Genomic DNA, 19,188 nt, shown 5'->3' with positions numbered 1-19,188 from the left:
GACTAAATTAGTTCTATTGCATCAATTATTCAGAGTGTACTTTGTTACATTTCACTATTAGCATCAGTTCTATCAGTGCATGCAGTCTTTGACCATATTCGCTGGAGAAGAAGGACCAGATTCTGGAGTCTCATCATGTATTTTTACCTTTATGTGCATGAACTATTAGAATTAGTGAAAAGTCAAATACAGAGGTTCCCATGCAAAATCCCCTCTTATTGGATGAGCACAGGTTTGTGAAAATGCACCTTTTGTAAGCTGCTCAGGCTCTCGGTTTTATCTTGCCGCCAGCTGAGAAGACACCACACTTTATAGGACATCAAACAGGACAATCCTCTTTTGGTCTTCTGTTGCTGCCTTTTCTCTTCTTTTTCCATTTTCCCGTGTTGTGTAATGCAGCAGCACAAATGGCTTACTTTACATTTAGATAAAAATCGTCTTGTTCTGAAGGGGCAGCAATCACGGCTGAGATAGTAAATAAACACCCTGCCATTTGGTGTGTAATACATCACCAGGGTAAAGGTAACGTGCATCTGCCTCTGTCTGCAGGAGCTCTGCTGTGAAAACAGCAGCATCATCAGCTTGTGCATCAACATGCCAGGCTCATAAAACCTCGGGGACTCTGTACATCAAGTTTCAAAATGAAGATGTGAGCTGAGGTTTAACTGATGCTCCATGACTTGAAGCAGCTGCAGTAAAAGCGTGTGTGCGGCGTACCGGGCCTTGAGGGAAGTGCCAAAACAGACTTTGCAGTGGGCCTGGTTGAGTCACCACCATTGCGTGTTTGCATGAGTATAAATAGAATTCTCTGAAACAAAAAGCAAATACAGATCATCCCAGTGTTCCTTGTGTATTCTGGCCTACTTGCTGATTGGCAGCCCATGAAGTTGTACTAACAATATTCCAGCATGAGGAAGCTGCCTGCGGTGATGTTGGTATAAATAGCAAGCAGCAAAGTTTGTGTTCCAGTTTGGCATTTATTCATTCATTAATCAGGCACAGTAGTCCTGCAACATATTCCAATTCAATTCAATTCACTTTTATTTATATAGTGCCAAATTACAACAATTGTCATCTCAAGGCACTTGAGAAAAAAAAAGTAATGATGGGTGCAATTCAGAATTAAAGACGAGGTAAGCATATTATGCATATATTTGGATGCTACTTCAAACAGATGATGTGAACATGTGATTGCATCACTGCTTTGGTATAAAGAAGCATACATGAAAGGCTGAGTCTTTGAGGAGCAAAGATGGGCAGTGGATCTCCAGTTTGTCAACAAATGTGTTGGGAAATCATTCAGCTGTTTTCTTCAAACAAGGGATTACAACAATGGGAAACCTTTGTCAAGCACTACAATACAGAGTTCCATTCACAAGCTTTACTGTGCAGAAAAGAAGCCTGATGTTAACCTCGTCCACTTCTCTGGGCTCGGAGGCGTCTGGGATGGACCGTCACACGGTGGAAACGTGTGCTGTGGTCAGACCCATCAGTATTCTAGATCTTTGTTGGAAGAAATGGAGCAGAGAGCAAAAGCAGCATCCAGCCTGCTGTCAGCAACCAGTCCCTGCAGCCAGGCTCTGTGATGGTATGGGGTTGGATCAGGGGGCAAAGCTCATTTCCACTTCTGTGATGGCAGCATTAATGCAGAAAAGCTCACTGAGATTTTACAGCAACATATGCTGCCTTCAAGGCCACATCTTTTCCAGGGACGTCCCAGCATTGTTCAAGCAGACCATGGAAAACCACATTCTGCCACATTCCAAAGGCCTGGCTGAGGAAGAAGAGGTACGGGTGCTGGACTGGCTGTCCCCAGCAGAGAATGTTGAAACAAGAGATACCCTATACTGTTGCACCCTAACTCCCAAAGGGACAAAAAAAGTGCTGAAAAACTTGCCCATAAAAGGCTCTCCGAGGTGACCTATCCTCAATGACAGACTGTGCTTTAAGTTTTGTGAGAGAGAAATTCAACATTTCCAACTGGTTTAACATCTAAGCTGTTTTTGGAATGTGTTGCAGATCTAAACTATGCAAATGGGTGTATTATCAACAAAAACGTAAGGAAATGAGACAAAACTTGACATACCTTTGGGTTCATAAACTGGTGAATAAAAACAATACCAGTGTGGTTACTTTGCTGCTTTCCTCTCTGAGCTCATGTTAATGTAGAGTGAATACAGAAGATTCTGATGGCAGTTGAAATACTACATATAATGAGAGTTAACTAATTGAAAAAATTTATCAGGATTTTTGTTTTGTTTGTTTGCAATTAAAACCTAAAACTTTTCAATTAAAAGATGGTTATTCCCACGAAGCATAAACACAGTTCTTCTTGTGTGCTTTACTAACACCAGTTCAAATCTCAGATCTCTTTCAGAAAGCCATCATCCAGAGCGGTACAGCACTGTCCAGCTGGGCGGTCAATTACCAGCCTGCAAAGTACACGCGTTCTCTCGCCGAGAAGGTGGGCTGCAACATGCTGGACACCATCGACCTGGTGGAGTGCCTGCAAAAGAAGAACTACAAGGAACTGATAGAGCAGTACATCACACCTGCAAAATACCACATTGCATTTGGGCCTGTGATTGATGGCGACGTAATCCCAGATGACCCCCAGATACTTATGGAGCAAGGGGAGTTCCTGAACTATGACATCATGCTGGGGGTCAACCAGGGCGAGGGGTTTAAGTTTGTGGATGGCATCGTGGACAGTGAGGATGGGGTGTCCGCCAATGATTTTGACTTTGCTGTGTCAGACTTTGTGGACCATCTCTATGGCTACCCAGAGGGTAAGGACACATTGCGTGAGACCATCAAATTCATGTACACTGACTGGGCAGACAGGGAGAACCCAGAAACTCGACGAAAGACGCTGGTGGCGCTGTTCACCGACCACCAGTGGGTGGCACCTGCTGTGGCCACAGCTGATCTCCACGCCCAGTATGGCTCACCCACCTACTTTTATGCCTTCTACCACCATTGTCAAAGCGACATGAAGCCCAGCTGGGCTGATTCTGCCCATGGCGACGAAGTACCATATGTGTTTGGGATCCCCATGATTGGACCCACAGATCTTTTCAACTGCAACTTCTCTAAGAATGATGTGATGCTGAGTGCAGTCGTCATGACCTACTGGACTAATTTTGCAAAAACAGGGTAAGTTTTCTTTTCCACTGCTGTTTTATTGTCCTTGTTTTCCTGGAAAATGCATGGTTAAAGCATGTTTATTCATGCTTTAAGAAATATATTCCCACAGTGTATGTGACAATACATATTGGGCTCCCCCTTTGACAAAAATAATGTCTTTAATCTTCTTGACATGTCCATAAGATGGTTTTCATGTTGTAAGACAAATCATGAGCAAAGTAAATGCTATGTCTGGGGATTTCTGCATTGCATCTGCAGAACACCACACATATTCTCAGAAAGGCAGAGATTACACAACCTGCAGTCTATGCTCTGCAGACAAGTTATACAAAGGGATGCTCTCCATGATATTTCTCTCACATGCGTACTAAACACTTCTGTTAATATGTCTCAGACATGTAGATAAAGCTGTGATTCAGGTGGGTTTTTACTGCATTTGGATGCTTATGAGGTGATCGTCACTCACAGCTTGAACAGGAACTGGTGGCGGGTTATGCTCTTCAAACAGAGTAGATTTACCAAAAGAAAAAATGGATGGTTAAATTATATGGACAGAACCATTTATCCATAAAAATAAAAGTGTCTGTGATCACGTGAGTAAAGCTTCGTGAAAAATCTTAGAAATCCTAGAAATATTAATTAATGTAACCTACATGTCTTTGAACATTGGAAATATCTGGAGCATTCAATCATATCCCGAACAGCCGATAATATTTACTGTATATATTGTACCACTGACGCGACAAATGAAAAGACATTTTAAATCTAATTAATAATACAATATAGGTTTGTGACTGTTTCAGCAGCCTGTACAGAAGAAGTTAAAAGCTTCAGGTTTATGGTTTGGTCTTTAAAATCTGTAAAATGTACCATCGATGCTGTCAGGAAGTGCTCCAAACATAGATTTGAGGGTTGATAGAACAAAAAAGAAAAATAGCTGAGATTACAGATTTAAACATAAAGCTGGGAATCAGGTGGAGGTTAGATAAACCTGTTAAATCCTCCCCTGGCGCTGCCGCAGTCCTGGATTTGATGAAGGAATTTGCTTGCTGTTTATATTTGGATCCCGTTTTTGCTTCACACACCATGTAATCAGGTATCATGGTGTTTGCAGACCAGTCACACTGAAAACTCACTTATAGGGGCATAAAAAAGGTCTTGATCAGCATCATAGGCTGAAGTATTTAGTGCCTGGCTCACAGGGAACTGGCTTCTTTAGACATTTTGGGAAGAAGCATTGATTTAAAGCAAATTCATCATTGTGATTGTGGTCGCTTCTCAGTATGTGTCGCCCGCTCACTGTGACGTCTCCCACTGTGACTCACGGCAGATTGATGTTTTGAAATTTATGCGCAAAAGAACGTGACAGTTTCAGTGTAATCATAATACAACTAAGTATTGCTATGGTAATGTGCAGTGCAGGGACGCTATCCTTTAAAAATGATCCTCATTTTCATTTTCTGGTGTCGTTCCTGCCACCAGAATCACACTGCGTCTGATCACTTCCTCAAATGCTGATCACTTCCTCAAACGCTGATCACCTCCTCAAACGCTGATCACCTCCTCAAACGCTGATCACTTGCTCAAACGCTGATCACTTCCTCAAACGCTGATCACTTCCTCAAACGCTGATCACTTCCTCAAACGCTGATCACTTCCTCAAACGCTGATCACTTCCTCAAACACTGATCACTTCCTCAAACGCTGATCACCTCCTCAAACGCTGATCACTTCCTCAAACGCTGATCACTTCCTCAAACGCTGATCACTTGCTCAAACGCTGATCACTTCCTCAAACGCTGATCACCTCCTCAAACGCTGATCACCTCGTTGTCTTCAGTGTATCAGTGTGCTGCGCCATCCCGATCACACACACAGCTGATACAACGTGAATCCTGTTTATGAAGAGAGCGACCGTAAGATCTGCAGAACAATTCAGTGCCCAGTCTTTAATGTTTGCTGCTCAGATAGCAGCCGCATATCTGAGCTGGTAGTTTGGAAAACTCACAAAACAAAGCAAAGGATGAGGAACTTTTTCTATGAAACGGGACTCCGTGATTAATTCTTGCTTTTCGACTTTCTGCTGCTCCTCTTCACCTCCTCTCACCCGCTGACTTTTCATTATTAGAGCTTTTCATTTGCATTTGGAAGATGATTATACAAGAAGGTTATTGGAAATGGCAAAGATAAAATAGGAAAACTCCCAGTAATGTGTAAAAGCAGTTCACAGGCTTCCCTCGGGTGCTTTTGTTTGAGGCAGACCTGTGCATTAGTAGAAAGTGAAACAGCTTTGCAAATTGCCTCTGACCTGCCAAAGATTAAAATGTTGTGACTCACTAATTGTTTTCAGTCTGAGATGGCAGACAGTAAACAATAAGGACCTTTCTTTTTAAAAAAAAGACACTTTTTGCTGGTAAATGGAGACCTGGTCGCTGAGCAGCAGGGTTTAAACAGCCTCAGCAGGATCTGTCCCTGCTATGACCTCTGAAGTCTGTCCTTTACAGAACACGTTTCAGGAGCCTCTTCTTCTTAGATCTGAACAATTCTTTCTCTTATTTTTGTTTTGCAACTCCCACAATTTTAATCATGGGTTATACTGATCGTGTATCAGTTACTGAAGTTTTAAATGTGAATGAAAAGAGTGTTTCTGATGTATATTTAGGATTGGAAAACGTCTGTATGAGCTGCTGTGTCACAGACATCCAAAGCTGCACAGCCGTCAGATGGTGCGAGGCATCACTGAATACACTGCAGCTCATCCAACTACATGAAAGCATCTGTTGCACCACTCCGATGGCCGCTTTGAATTTTCAGTTTTCACACTAAAAGGGAGAAGATGCAGCAATCAACCTGTGGAAAAGACTTTCTGTTACTGTTAACAGGCTGAATATTTGGTGGAAACATATGGAATTTGGCAGTTCAATAAGCATGGAAGGCCTTAAGCATAGCATCTATTTATTTATAGCAGATTCAGTGGCAGAGGAGCGGCAAACTGTTCCGACATATGTTAGAACTAAGATGACAGACCTTAAGTGAAATCCCACCACATGCACTGCAGTGCTTGTTGTATGGCTCCATATGCAGCCGCCAGCTGGAGGGTAGGCTTCCCTTTACGTCTGTTTCAGACCTTTCTACTGAAAAGGCAACATCACAGGTGGAGCTCTTAACATGTTGCACCTCATAGAATTATTCTTTCAGGTTCATACGCTCTATATTAGCTTTATTAAATGATTACAGCTTATCCTGAAATAATGCTGTGTCAGCTTATTTCTGTCCTTACTGCAGAACTTTTGTCCTTTAAATGGTCTTTATATTTCATATTTTGAGTCACAGGAGAGTTTCAAGTCAGTGACAGATTAAGTCACGTTAATATCTGCAGACTTAGTTATAGAAATGTACTGAGATAATTTACTCTAATATCTAAATTTGTCATATTTTCTTCAAATCCCGCTCTCTATCCAGCAGTTCTTCCATTTACTTTACCTTCATCCTGCAGGATGCTGCACAGGGTGACATTATTCCATCTGTAGAGGCCGAGGTTGTTCAGATATTATTACTGCCTGTTTTTTCTGTTTAAACAATAGAACAGAGCACAAATTCTACTTTAATTCTTTACACAAAACAACACTTGTTTCCATATCAGATAATAACTTTGATTAAAAAGATAATAATGATGCAAATTCAGGTCAAAATAACGCATAAATCATAACCCAAAGTAGCATCAAATATTTTCAGTGTTCCTTCTTTTTATAGAATACATTCCTATGCATCATAAAGGCCCTGCAGGCTGTGGTTTGAGGCCTCTGGTCAGTGTTAGGAGAAGGTCACGGTTTAGCTTGAAATACACATATGTGCAATGTTAATTAACTGGAAAAAATACACTCACACAAGGGTATGTTAAGGGTTACAAACTGACACAGAGGAATTTTAGTGAAATTAACTGGTGAAATTAGCAAACTGTTTGTAGATGTAAATCAACTTTTTGACCTTCTTTGCTCTGAAAAATAAGTAGAACAATGAAAATGTGCCAATTCAGAACTCATGGGTCATTTTTGTCTTCAAAGACGTCGGTATCTTGGACACACTTCTGTTTTGTGCCTTGTTGAGGGATAGTTGAGGTTTTTAAGTGGGTTTGCATGATGTGCGAGTAGGTGTTCCCTTAATCTCAGAAGGCAGCAGTCAGAGCGCTCTCTGTTGGGAGAAGCAAGAGGGAACAACGCATCACTACTGCGTCCAACCATTGTTTCCTATTTTCTCAACCAAACAACATTCGTGTTACTCCGCATCACTGTGTGCACTGCAGCTGCTGAGTGGATCCGATCAGCAGTGACTCACAGTATCACCGATCTAATCCCAAAACAACAACTACGAGACGGTTTTTAATCCAGTACGGATGGTGAAATTCATGATCATCACCAGTTAGCACAGATTTTTACCATCCCTTGCATACATACATTTGTCTTAATTGTATTTTATGGCTAAAACGGTATAATCTCTAAATTCAGAGCTATTTTGTGCATAAGAAAATGATTGCTTATAGGCCTCTTATAGGCCCAGGGCCTGTGACACTTTTCTTAGATATTTTGACCCAAAATACATCTGTGATATGTTCAGAGAATATAATATAATACATATAATATATATATTGCTTGTTTTAATTCATTCTATTTATATTATTTTACATATTTTAATGCTTTTTCTGCTCCCCCCTGCAATGATTTTATTTTATGTAAAACACTTTGAATTGTTTTGTACATGAAATGTGCGATACAAATAAATTAGACTTTGACTTTAGATAGAAAAGCTTTTCATTAACACATATTCAGGCATCACACACACCTGTGTGGTCATAAAGTAGAGTTCACTAAGTCTAATAAATAACAGCTTCAGCTTCCGAATTATCTGAAATTAAATCTGTTTTTAAAAGTCTTTGTATGTGTCCTGTTATCCTATGAGCCACTACTTCATGTTTAAAGGTTCATATGAGAGAGGTACCATCCATAAATGATCTAATCCTATACTAAACATCAACTCTGATTTTCTACTTTCAGGGATCCAAACCAGCCCGTTCCACAGGACACAAAATTCATCCATACAAAGCCTAACCGGTTTGAGGAGGTAGCCTGGACCAAATATAACCCCAAAGACCAGCTCTACCTTCACATTGGCCTCAAGCCTCGAGTCCGAGACCACTACCGAGCTACAAAGGTTGCATTCTGGCTGGAACTGGTTCCGCATCTTCACAACATAAATGAGTTTTTTCAATATGTGTCCACCACTACCAAGATACCGCCGCAAGACACCACCCCCTACCCTTACACCAAGCGCTTCCCAGGGAAAAACAACTGGCCATCCACCACACGCCACCCAGGGGTTCCCTCCGCCAACACCAAACAGACCACAGATCAACACAAGAGCGGTGACCTGACTGACGAGTCGACTGTGGTGATCGAGACCAAGAGAGACTACTCCACTGAGCTCAGCGTCACCATCGCTGTGGGAGCGTCACTGCTCTTCCTAAACATCCTTGCATTTGCAGCCCTGTACTACAAAAAAGACAAACGGCGACATGAGTCCAACCGCCGTGTCCTAACCCCGCAGCGAAGCTCTGCCCCGGCTAACGCTCAGTCTACAGCCAATGACGTGGCTCATTTGCAGAGTGAGGAGCTGATGTCACTGCAGATGAAGCAGCAGCAGCTGGAGCACGAGCACCACCACGAGTGTGAGCCTCTGCAGACCCACGACGCGCTGCGGCTCACCTGTCCACCCGACTACACCCTCACCCTACGCCGGTCACCCGATGACATACCCCTGATGACACCCAGCACAATCACCATGATCCCCAACTCACTGGCTGGCATGCAGCCTCTGCACAACTTCAATACTTTCGGTGGCAGTCAGAACAGTACTAACCTGCCACACGGCCACTCCACAACACGGGTATAGCTCAGCTGGGCCAGGACGGTGCCGGATCCAGCCACGACCCACAAAAGGCAAATATGTGTGACTGACTGTGTAAAGCACAGACTCCAAAGTCTAAGCAGATGTTATTTTGTTACCACGCCTTCTTGGAAAATATAAAAAAGTATAAATTGATCATAAACTTGTGAAAAAAAATTCTAAATGAATGTTACTTTAGTAATAACTCTTTTTGGAGGAAGGTTTTACCAAAAGAGGAAGCAACCAGTGACGGACTGTTAATATTCTTGTAACACAAAACGGGCAAATAAGCCTTGTGTGGGCTTTTGTGCCATAAATACACTGCAGGAAGCCAGTGGCAACAGCGGAACATCATCGTCTCATGATCAGACACCTGACCCGAGTACAGAATCCTACATCCTGAAATGTATGAAAACTTAAAAAAGAAGAGGAAAAGGTATACAGTCATGTGTGGAAATTTAAACTATCTAAAAGAAAAAGAAAAGACAAAATAACATAACTTCTATTATTGTTTTTTTTTTTTTTTTTTTTTAAATTTTGGCTGAGGTTCTTCGGATTTTTCGCTTTATGTTTTGTGTGTGTAAATATATCCAAACGATTTTCAGTATTTTTCAGATTTCAACATGTTTTTCATTAGTTTTCTCAGAATGACCAAAATGCAAACGCAGTCCCATCCCATCCCATCCCAGGAGAGGTGCGCTCTGCGCTTCTTCAGGTCTTCTCACCCGGTACGTCTCATCCCAGGAGAGGTGCGCTCTGCGCTTCTTCAGGTCTTCTCACCCGGTACCGTCCCATCCCAGGAGAGGTGCGCTCTGCGCTTCTTCAGGTCGTCTCACCCGTTACCGTCCCATCCCAGGAGAGGTGCGCTCTGCGCTTCTTCGGGTCGTCTCACCCGGTACGTCCCATCCCAGGAGAGGTGCGCTCTGCGCTTCTTCAGGTCGTCTCACCCGTTACCGTCCCATCCCAGGAGAGGTGCGCTCTGCGCTTCTTCAGGTCGTCTCACCCGTTACCGTCCCATCCCAGGAGAGGTGCGCTCTGCGCTTCTTCAGGTCGTCTCACCCGGTACGTCCCATCCTAGGAGAGGTGCGCTCTGCGCTTCTTCAGGTCGTCTCACCCGTTACCGTCCCATCCCAGGAGAGGTGCGCTCTGCGCTTCTTCAGGTCGTCTCACCCGGTACGTCCCATCCCAGGAGAGGTGCGCTCTGCGCTTCTTCAGGTTGTCTCACCCGGTACCGTCCCATCCCAGGAGAGGTGCGCTCTGCGCTTCTTCAGGTCGTCTCACCCGGTACGTCCCATCCCAGGAGAGGTGCGCTCTGCGCTTCTTCAGGTCGTCTCACCCGGTACGTCCCATCCCAGGAGAGGTGCGCTCTGCGCTTCTTAAGGTCGTCTCACCCGGTACGTCCCATCCCAGGAGAGGTGCGCTCTGCGCTTCTTCGGGTCGTCTCACCCGTTACCGTCCCATCCCAGGAGAGGTGCGCTCTGCGCTTCTTCAGGTCGTCTCACCCGGTACGTCCCATCCCAGGAGAGGTGCGCTCTGCGCTTCTTCAGGTCGTCTCACCCGTTACCGTCCCATCCCAGGAGAGGTGCGCTCTGCGCTTCTTCAGGTCGTCTCACCCGGTACGTCCCATCCCAGGAGAGGTGCGCTCTGCGCTTCTTCAGGTTGTCTCACCCGGTACCGTCCCATCCCAGGAGAGGTGCGCTCTGCGCTTCTTCAGGTCGTCTCACCCGGTACGTCCCATCCCAGGAGAGGTGCGCTCTGCGCTTCTTCAGGTCGTCTCACCCGGTACGGCCCATCCCAGGAGAGGTGCGCTCTGCGCTTCTTCAGGTCGTCTCACCCGGTACGTCCCATCCTAGGAGAGGTGCGCTCTGCGCTTCTTCAGGTCGTCTCACCCGTTACCGTCCCATCCCAGGAGAGGTGCGCTCTGCGCTTCTTCAGGTCGTCTCACCCGGTACGTCCCATCCCAGGAGAGGTGCGCTCTGCGCTTCTTCAGGTCGTCTCACCCGGTACGTCCCATCCCAGGAGAGGTGCGCTCTGCGCTTCTTCAGGTCGTCTCACCCGGTACGTCCCATCCCAGGAGAGGTGCGCTCTGCGCTTCTTAAGGTCGTCTCACCCGGTACGTCCCATCCCAGGAGAGGTGCGCTCTGCGCTTCTTCGGGTCGTCTCACCCGGTACGTCCCATCCCAGGAGAGGTGCGCTCTGCGCTTCTTCAGGTCGTCTCACCCGGTACGTCCCATCCCAGGAGAGGTGCGCTCTGCGCTTCTTCAGATCGTCTCACCCGGTACCGTCCCATCCCAGGAGAGGTGCGCTCTGCGCTTCTTCAGGTCGTCTCACCCGGTACGTCCCATCCCAGGAGAGGTGCGCTCTGCGCTTCTTCAGATCGTCTCACCCGGTACCGTCCCATCCCAGGAGAGGTGCGCTCTGCGCTTCTTCGGGTCGTCTCACCCGGTACCGTCCCATCCCAGGAGAGGTGCGCTCTGCGCTTCTTCGGGTCGTCTCACCCGGTACGTCCCATCCCAGGAGAGGTGCGCTCTGCGCTTCTTCAGGTCGTCTCACCCGTTACCGTCCCATCCCAGGAGAGGTGCACTCTGCGCTTCTTCAGGTCGTCTCACCCGTTACCGTCCCATCCCAGGAGAGGTGCACTCTGCGCTTCTTCAGGTCGTCTCACCCGGTACCGTCCCATCCCAGGAGAGGTGCGCTCTGCGCTTCTTCAGGTCGTCTCACCCGGTACGTCCCATCCCAGGAGAGGTGCGCTCTGCGCTTCTTCAGGTCGTCTCACCCGTTACCGTCCCATCCTAGGAGAGGTGCGCTCTGCGCTTCTTCAGGTCGTCTCACCCGTTACCGTCCCATCCCAGGAGAGGTGCGCTCTGCGCTTCTTCAGGTCGTCTCACCCGTTACCGTCCCATCCCAGGAGAGGTGCGCTCTGCGCTTCTTCAGGTCGTCTCACCCGTTACCGTCCCATCCCAGGAGAGGTGCGCTCTGCGCTTCTTCAGGTCGTCTCACCCGTTACCGTCCCATCCCAGGAGAGGTGCGCTCTGCGCTTCTTCAGGTTGTCTCACCCGGTACGTCCCATCCTAGGAGAGGTGCGCTCTGCGCTTCTTCAGGTCGTCTCACCCGTTACCGTCCCATCCTAGGAGAGGTGCGCTCTGCGCTTCTCCAGGTCGTCTCACCCGTTACCGTCCCATCCCAGGAGAGGTGCGCTCTGCGCTTCTTCAGGTCGTCTCACCCGTTACCGTCCCATCCCAGGAGAGGTGCGCTCTGCGTTTCTTCAGGTCGTCTCACCCGGTATCGTCCCATCCCAGGAGAGGTGCGCTCTGCGCTTCTTCAGGTCGTCTCACCCGTGCGTCGCTGTATGTCCACTCTTTAGACACTGCATGTCCAGGAAGAGCTTTCAGACATGTCTGTGAATGAGGAATGACTGGATCCCAACCAGCTGCTGCCATCCTGTTATGCTTCTGAGAGTTTTCATCGTGGGCTTTTTTCTGTCTTGCAATCTCAGCACTGCCTGAGCTTACAATGTGACCAGCAATGTATTATTTAGAAATAAAAAAAAAAAGGCAGTGAATTTTTGTAATAAAATTAGTTGGATATGTTTATAAAGAAATATATGTTAGATATTTCAAATTGTCATATGCTAGCAATATGTAAAATATTGTGCCAGACTTGTGATATTTTGGGTTACAAAAGCAAGTGAATGAGTGTAAATATTAATGATATTAATTACTATAAAATTTCAACATAAGTTACCATACCACCTTCCATTTTGCATCCTGTAACAAAAAAGAATGGAAACACATTCACAAAATTTTAAGCTACATTTGTAAACTCTATAAAAGATATATTCTTGTCATATGGTCCTGGAACCCACCAAGATAACGACGGTTTTTAATGTAGAATTTTGAAGTTTGTCTTCTCTTTCTTTGCAGTTTTGCCTTAAGTGACATTAGACATGTTTCTGGCTGGACACCTGTATAAACTTTTTCTGCAAAATTTCTAATAAAAAAAAGAAGAAAAAAAAATCACAGTATTTTCTAAAAAATATCAAATAAAAGAAAAAAGAGAGAAAAAAGAAACAAAGAAAACATGTAAGGTGTGGTGTGTGCATGCTGAGAAACTGTGCATGGACAGGCTTCTGTTCGTCATCATCACAGAGACAACCCAGTCTGTTTGGCAGGGCTGCGCTCCTGGACCCGGGAACAGGAAGTCCCTACCAAAATAAACAGGAACAAATAACACACACACATAGACCTGTCGTGACAAAGATAATGGATGAATGGGCTTTGCTTTCTCTTGTTTATGCCCTAAATGACTCGCTTAGGTTTAGGCATAAAGAACTTATTGATTAATATTAAGAATCTGCTTCATCGGGGTCATCACAATGTCAGGACTTACCTTAAAATAGATCCTCCCATGTATAAAATTATTTCTTGCCCATTTCATCAATCTATTTGTAAAGTACTACATCCTTCATATAACCTTTAGATCAGGGATGTCCAAAGTCGGTCCTCAAAGGCCGCTGTCCTGCAGGTTTTAGATGTTTCCCTGCTTTAACACACTTGATTCAGATGAAATGGATCTCTTCAAAAGATTGTTAAGTCATGCACAAGTCTGCTAATGATGCAAGGACCGACTTTGCACATCCCTGCTTTAGATTCATGTCACTCCATGTTCTTCACAATAATTTCAAATGCAACAGTAAATTCTATGATAATCATTAAGCAACTACAAATCAAAATAATGAATTAGTGAAATTATTCAAAGTTGGCTGATGAAACATTACTTGGGTGGTGAGTCTAGATTTATTTCTGGCTTGATTTGGCTGTCACATCTGGGATATTGTGGAGGAATATTTACAGTAGTCAGAAGAGTTAAATCAGTACTGGTGTTGAATTAGATGCATTTGTACATGTGAAGTTTAAAGGGTATTTTTACAGTAAAAACGTCAATTTCTGATAAGGTGGATGGACTCTTGCTGCAGCACTGCAGCTGTACTGTGCCCATTGAGTTAGAATCAATCAATACTAGCAATCTAGCACTTGAAACTTTAGAAACATTGCAGTCTGGGCTTTGCCACCTAAGCTGAATTCACCAACTGTTTCGACATTTGTGAATTGCTGTTGTGCTCCGTAAGGGAAAATAAGGATGCACTTCTGAGCTGAATAGCTAACAAAGCTTCTCCATGGTTACAAGGCCTCCCTTGACACTAAAATTCAGCCTCTGTGCATCCTTGAAATGGTAGGAGTGTCTCGAAATACCCTCCCCAGCACTACCAAAACCTTTCCCTCATTCTCACGATTCAATCTATTGATCTCCTTCGCTACTAGACAAGCAAATTAGCTTTTGATGTAAAACTGAAGTGACAGGGGGGAAATTGAAATCTTTAATCGTAATCCACAGTTACTGAGATTCATTGGATGTGTCCATACAATCTCATGTAATATTTACTCGGCTCACATTCTAGAGACGCCATATGCGTAGAATTCTCCTCAGAACACGAAGAAAACTTTCTTTCATGAGCAGAATTGTTTGATCCATAATATATGATCCTGCAAATAAGTTTACAGATACCCAGATGAATGTGTATTCTGAGACTTGTGTGCAAACAAAGGCAGCGTGAATGTGCAGGCACTCTTTTAATTGGCGGGTTGTTTATGCTTGAGGTAATGGGGTGGAGGTGGGGATGGAGAATAGAAAGTCTGAGAGAGGCAGTAGCTGCCGAATGCAGAGTGGGTGCTGAATGTGAATGCTGAAGACTCAATTGGAAGTTAATTAAGCTGGCAACAGCGCTCCATCACTCAGCCATGGTCCCAGAACTGTCATTCAAGTGAGCCTCTTTCCAGGCAGCCATTACCAAGGAATATCGATCGCCACGGTGACAAGGTAGCGCACCAAATTGGAGGGGGCAGAGATAAAGGCAGTGTGTGAGTGTATTGTTTGAGGTATGGAATAGAAGGGTGAGGTGACTCTTGGCACAATAATTGCAGAACAAAACCCCACTTTGATGATGCTGCAGTGAGTTCGCTGTGTTCCTCAAACATGAATTAAAATGCACGTAAATACCTCAGCTGCAGAGTCAGCTGATTGCATTTCCCTTCCTGGGAGGCTGAAGCCTAAACAGATGAATATGAAATCTTCAGTGTCAATATGTATGCTGGTAAGTGATGAGGAACCGCGGTAGCATTAATGGCATGCTCAGACTCTGTCAACATCTTTGACTTTAGAAGCCTTAACTCATAATCCGCCTTCTCAATGGTAAATTTCATCAGTTGCAGTTTGGGGTGACCTTAAGAATTTTCCACATACTTGTCCATGTAAATGTGATTCTGAGCTGTTGCTAACAAGTTGAATTTCTATATTTCCTACCAGAGCATTTAAATCCGAACATTTTCTAAAAATAGGAGCCTGGTCTCAGGGAAAGCCGTACTGGATTCTTCTGCCAATAAGCTTCACAATCGCAAGCTAGAGATTTCTGGATATTTGGAAATACATTCTTATGATCATATGTTAGGAAATGTTGGGCTAAAATAAGGTCTGGGATGGAGTCAGATTCATTCTGTTGGAACAATTCAACAACTAAACAATTCAAAGTGATTTTAAAAAGAAAGAAAATACAAAGTAAAATAAATGAATGATACAAATTGGCATTTTATGAGAAAACAGGCACTTTGAATAAATCAAATGCAGCCATGAACAGAAAGTCATAAGTTTGAGAAGCAGTAGTTGATGCTGACCTGCAGTAAAACCTGAAGGCAGCTTCTCCGACTGAGATCGCTACAAGGTCTAAAACATATCAGATGATCTGATGCGTATTTTGGCCCAAACCAGGAGGCAGTGTAGAGACCTCAGGATCGAGGGATATACTGAACACAAATACATGGAACAGTGTTTCTAAACTCTTCACACATAAATGTAATCCTTGAAATATTCTTCGGGTGTCAGTAGGCATAACCAACAAAATGTGGTTGGTAAAGTTCTGGTCTGAGTCCATAATAACTAGGTTTTTAACATAACAAACTGAAGTTGAGTACAGACTTTTTACTGGCTCCAAAGAAGGTGGTAAGTATCGTTTGAATGACTATGATCACATTCATTGTGACAGTCCGAGCCAGTGGGCGCATGTAAATGTTTAATAAAAGATGCCCAAGAGTTGAACCCTGAGGAACTCCACGTCATGTTTGTCCACTGAAATGTGTGATTAAGTGGCTTTAAACCAGGATAAAACCAGAATGTGGCTGATAGCCCGACCCAGTTTTCCAATCTATGAAGCAGTATACTGTCAAACGTAGCACAGAGATCCAGTAAAACAGCATTTTCTGGTTGCTATGCACCGGCCTCATCGGCAGCAGGTCTGTGTAGCTCTCAATTTTGTTTGTCGTTAATATAATTATATGTCATTTTTAGTTTTTATCTAAACTTTTTTAGTGATTTTTAGTGATCTGCTTTTTACTTACATTTTGTTTTATTTTTATTTATTTTTTGACAATGTGCACTGCTACCAGTACTAGAGCAGTGTACATAAGAGAAGAACTGTTGGCACTGTCAAGGATTGGACGCGGAATAAACCCTTTAGGTGCCAGATGTTTTTTAGATTTTTCTTGATTTTGACAAATTTCAAAAGGCTATATCCTAAAACTGATAAGAGATAGAGACTTTCTGTATATTAGAGAAATGTTAAGGATGACCCCAAGTATATGTAGAAAGCAAATGTACACACATAATTAGCATATTATGACGTCATGGGGTGGCGGCCGTCTTGGATTATATCATTTTTATGACATTTTCATGTTTCAATGATGGAATGCAGCCTTTTTCTCCAAATATGTCCCGATTAATCTCTGTGCTATTTGCAATATTCTATATTCAATGTGCTATACAATGCAAAATGTTCAGGGAAATAGCAGAGTAAACCAACACTGTAAATTATTTCTAATAAATGGCCGAAAAATGATCCAATAGCTTTATCCAATTTTGGTACCCCACCTCATCAGTCAAATCCTCAAAGCCTGCATGTCCTAACCTGGCTTAGTGAGACGCATGTTGGCTGACTTGGCTCTGCGCTGTGTGACAGCGCGTCTGCCTCTAAATGCACCACTTGTGCCACCTTGCGCTCCTGTCATGTCTCCACCAAGTGCGCTAACACACGCTCCGGTCGAGTGAACAGACGCAGCATGGCTGCGGCTACACGCATAAACTGCGTCGCTACGTTTTCCCCCAGCTCTCCCACTGACACTTCGACCATGTCTGACATGTCCATCAAGATTTCTCAAGCTACTGGCTGCTCGATCGCGGACACTTTGTGACGGCACCGTGTCAGAAAGCACAGCGTTCACATGGTGAGCTCGATAAAAACACAGAACACGCACATTACTCCCAGCCTCGTTCCCTCCAGTACGACCACGCCTGCTAACTCCTCGATGCAAACTTCGACCCCGTGAAACATTTTCCTCACCACCTACATTAGTGGGCAAAGGATCTGAAGTTGGTGTTTGGTGCAGGGAAACACTTTGTCCGACTGCTGGTGAGGCAGGGACGCGGCGCGGGAACGTGTCGCCACTAGCGCCGGACTCAATGTTGCTCAATGACTACTCGCTCTGTGAAGAACTCTTACTGATCCAACTTGCTGTAACGCAAAACTTTTACATAGAGGGATGACGTTTTTTGTGTCGGAGGTGAAGTGTGACACGTCTGGCAACCAGAGATGGAGAGTAGGAACAAAATATGACGTTATTTTTGCCACAATGGGCCGTTTTATTCAGGACGCTATCTAGTCGACTTAAGTTGACCATGGTGCTTAGAGGGTTAAACATCCAATTCTGACCGAGCTAAAAATGCTGTACCGTGGATGCAGAGCTGGAGCAAAACGGCTGTATAAGGAGAGCAGTTTGATCTGTCTGAGTCCTGAGACTCGTGTGTGGACGTACCCGGCTTCACAGCCATATGAGCTGATCGTGACCAGAGTACGAGCGGTAAGCGGAAAGGCGGGGGTATTATCCTGCTTTTTAATCAAAGATGAGTTAACTCCCGCAATGTGACCGTTAAGGAGAGGATATGTTGTCCAGACATTGAACTGCTGTCAGTTGGTGTCCGTGCGTTCTATGCCCCCAGAGAGTTCCCAAATACAGTCGTCATCGTTGTTTACATTCCACCGAGGGCAGCACCGACTACGGCGTGTGATGTCATCCATGACGCCGTTGCTAGGATACAGACCCAGCATCCTGAGGCATTCATTGCAATCACAGGGGATTTCAACCACGTCTCTCTATCCTCCTGCCTGACTGGTTTTGTACAGAATGTGGACTGTCCAACAAACGGAGAAAGGACATTAGATCTGTTCTATGCTAATGTGAAGGAGGCTTACAGTGCAGTGTCTCTTCCACTACTGGATAGATCTGATCACAGCATGGTCTATCTACAACCCACATACAGACTTTGTGTACAAAGACTTCCTGTTACTACCTGATCTTTCAGGAAGTGGTCACCAGACGCATGTGATGCATTGAGAGACTGCTTTGATGTCACAGACTGGGCTGTACTGCTGGAGGAAGAAGAAATTAGTTGTTAACATTAGTTATTGACATGGAAAGGAGGGTCAGCGCCATCACAGACTACATTAACTTCTGTAGGGACACTGTGATTCCAGTGAGGAACTGTAAGGTGCTATCCTAATAATAAACCATGGATCACCAGTGACATCAAAGACCTCCTGAACCAGAAAAAGATGGTGTTCGAGAATGGGGATGGAGAAAGGTGGAGGAATGTACAACGGGAGCTTAAAAAGACACTACGTCCAACTAATGTGACTTTAATATTCATGTAGATGTTGAAAATGACAGCCTAAATATTAACTTTATTTCTATATTAGACTCTATTGGATTTTCTCAAAGTGTTCACAGACCTACTCACTGCCTTAATCATACCCTTGACCTTGTGCTGACTTATGGCATTGAGAGTGAACAGTTAACAGTGTTCCCTCATAACTCTGTCTTGTCTGACCATTTTTTAACTTTTTTTACTTTTGAATTTACATTACTTGACTACACGGTTTCTGAGAAGAATTCTACATATAGAAGGTGTCTGTCAGAGAATGCTGTAACCAGATTTAAA

At 44.4% G+C, this 19,188-nt stretch overlaps 1 protein-coding gene across 1 annotated transcript in view; it reads left to right on the top strand.

The window, feature by feature from the left end:
- The window catches only part of nlgn4xa (neuroligin 4 X-linked a), a 103,280-nt gene extending 93,416 nt beyond the window's left edge, over positions 1-9,864 (top strand). The window contains exons 5-6 of the mRNA XM_072379311.1: positions 2,367-3,156; positions 8,199-9,864. Of these exons, the coding sequence (XP_072235412.1) occupies positions 2,367-3,156; positions 8,199-9,093 (1,685 nt within the window). The 3' untranslated portion in view covers positions 9,094-9,864. The remainder of the gene's footprint in view (positions 1-2,366; positions 3,157-8,198) is intronic.
- The last annotated feature ends 9,324 nt before the right edge of the window (positions 9,865-19,188 follow it).

Source organism: Leuresthes tenuis, unplaced genomic scaffold, assembly GCF_036924035.1.
Source record: "Leuresthes tenuis unplaced genomic scaffold, fLeuTen1.0.hap1 SCAF_1, whole genome shotgun sequence".
Lineage (NCBI taxonomy): Eukaryota > Metazoa > Chordata > Actinopteri > Atheriniformes > Atherinopsidae > Leuresthes > Leuresthes tenuis.
The sequence above is the reverse complement of the archived record's forward strand: the minus strand, read 5'-3'. Positions and strand labels throughout refer to the sequence as shown.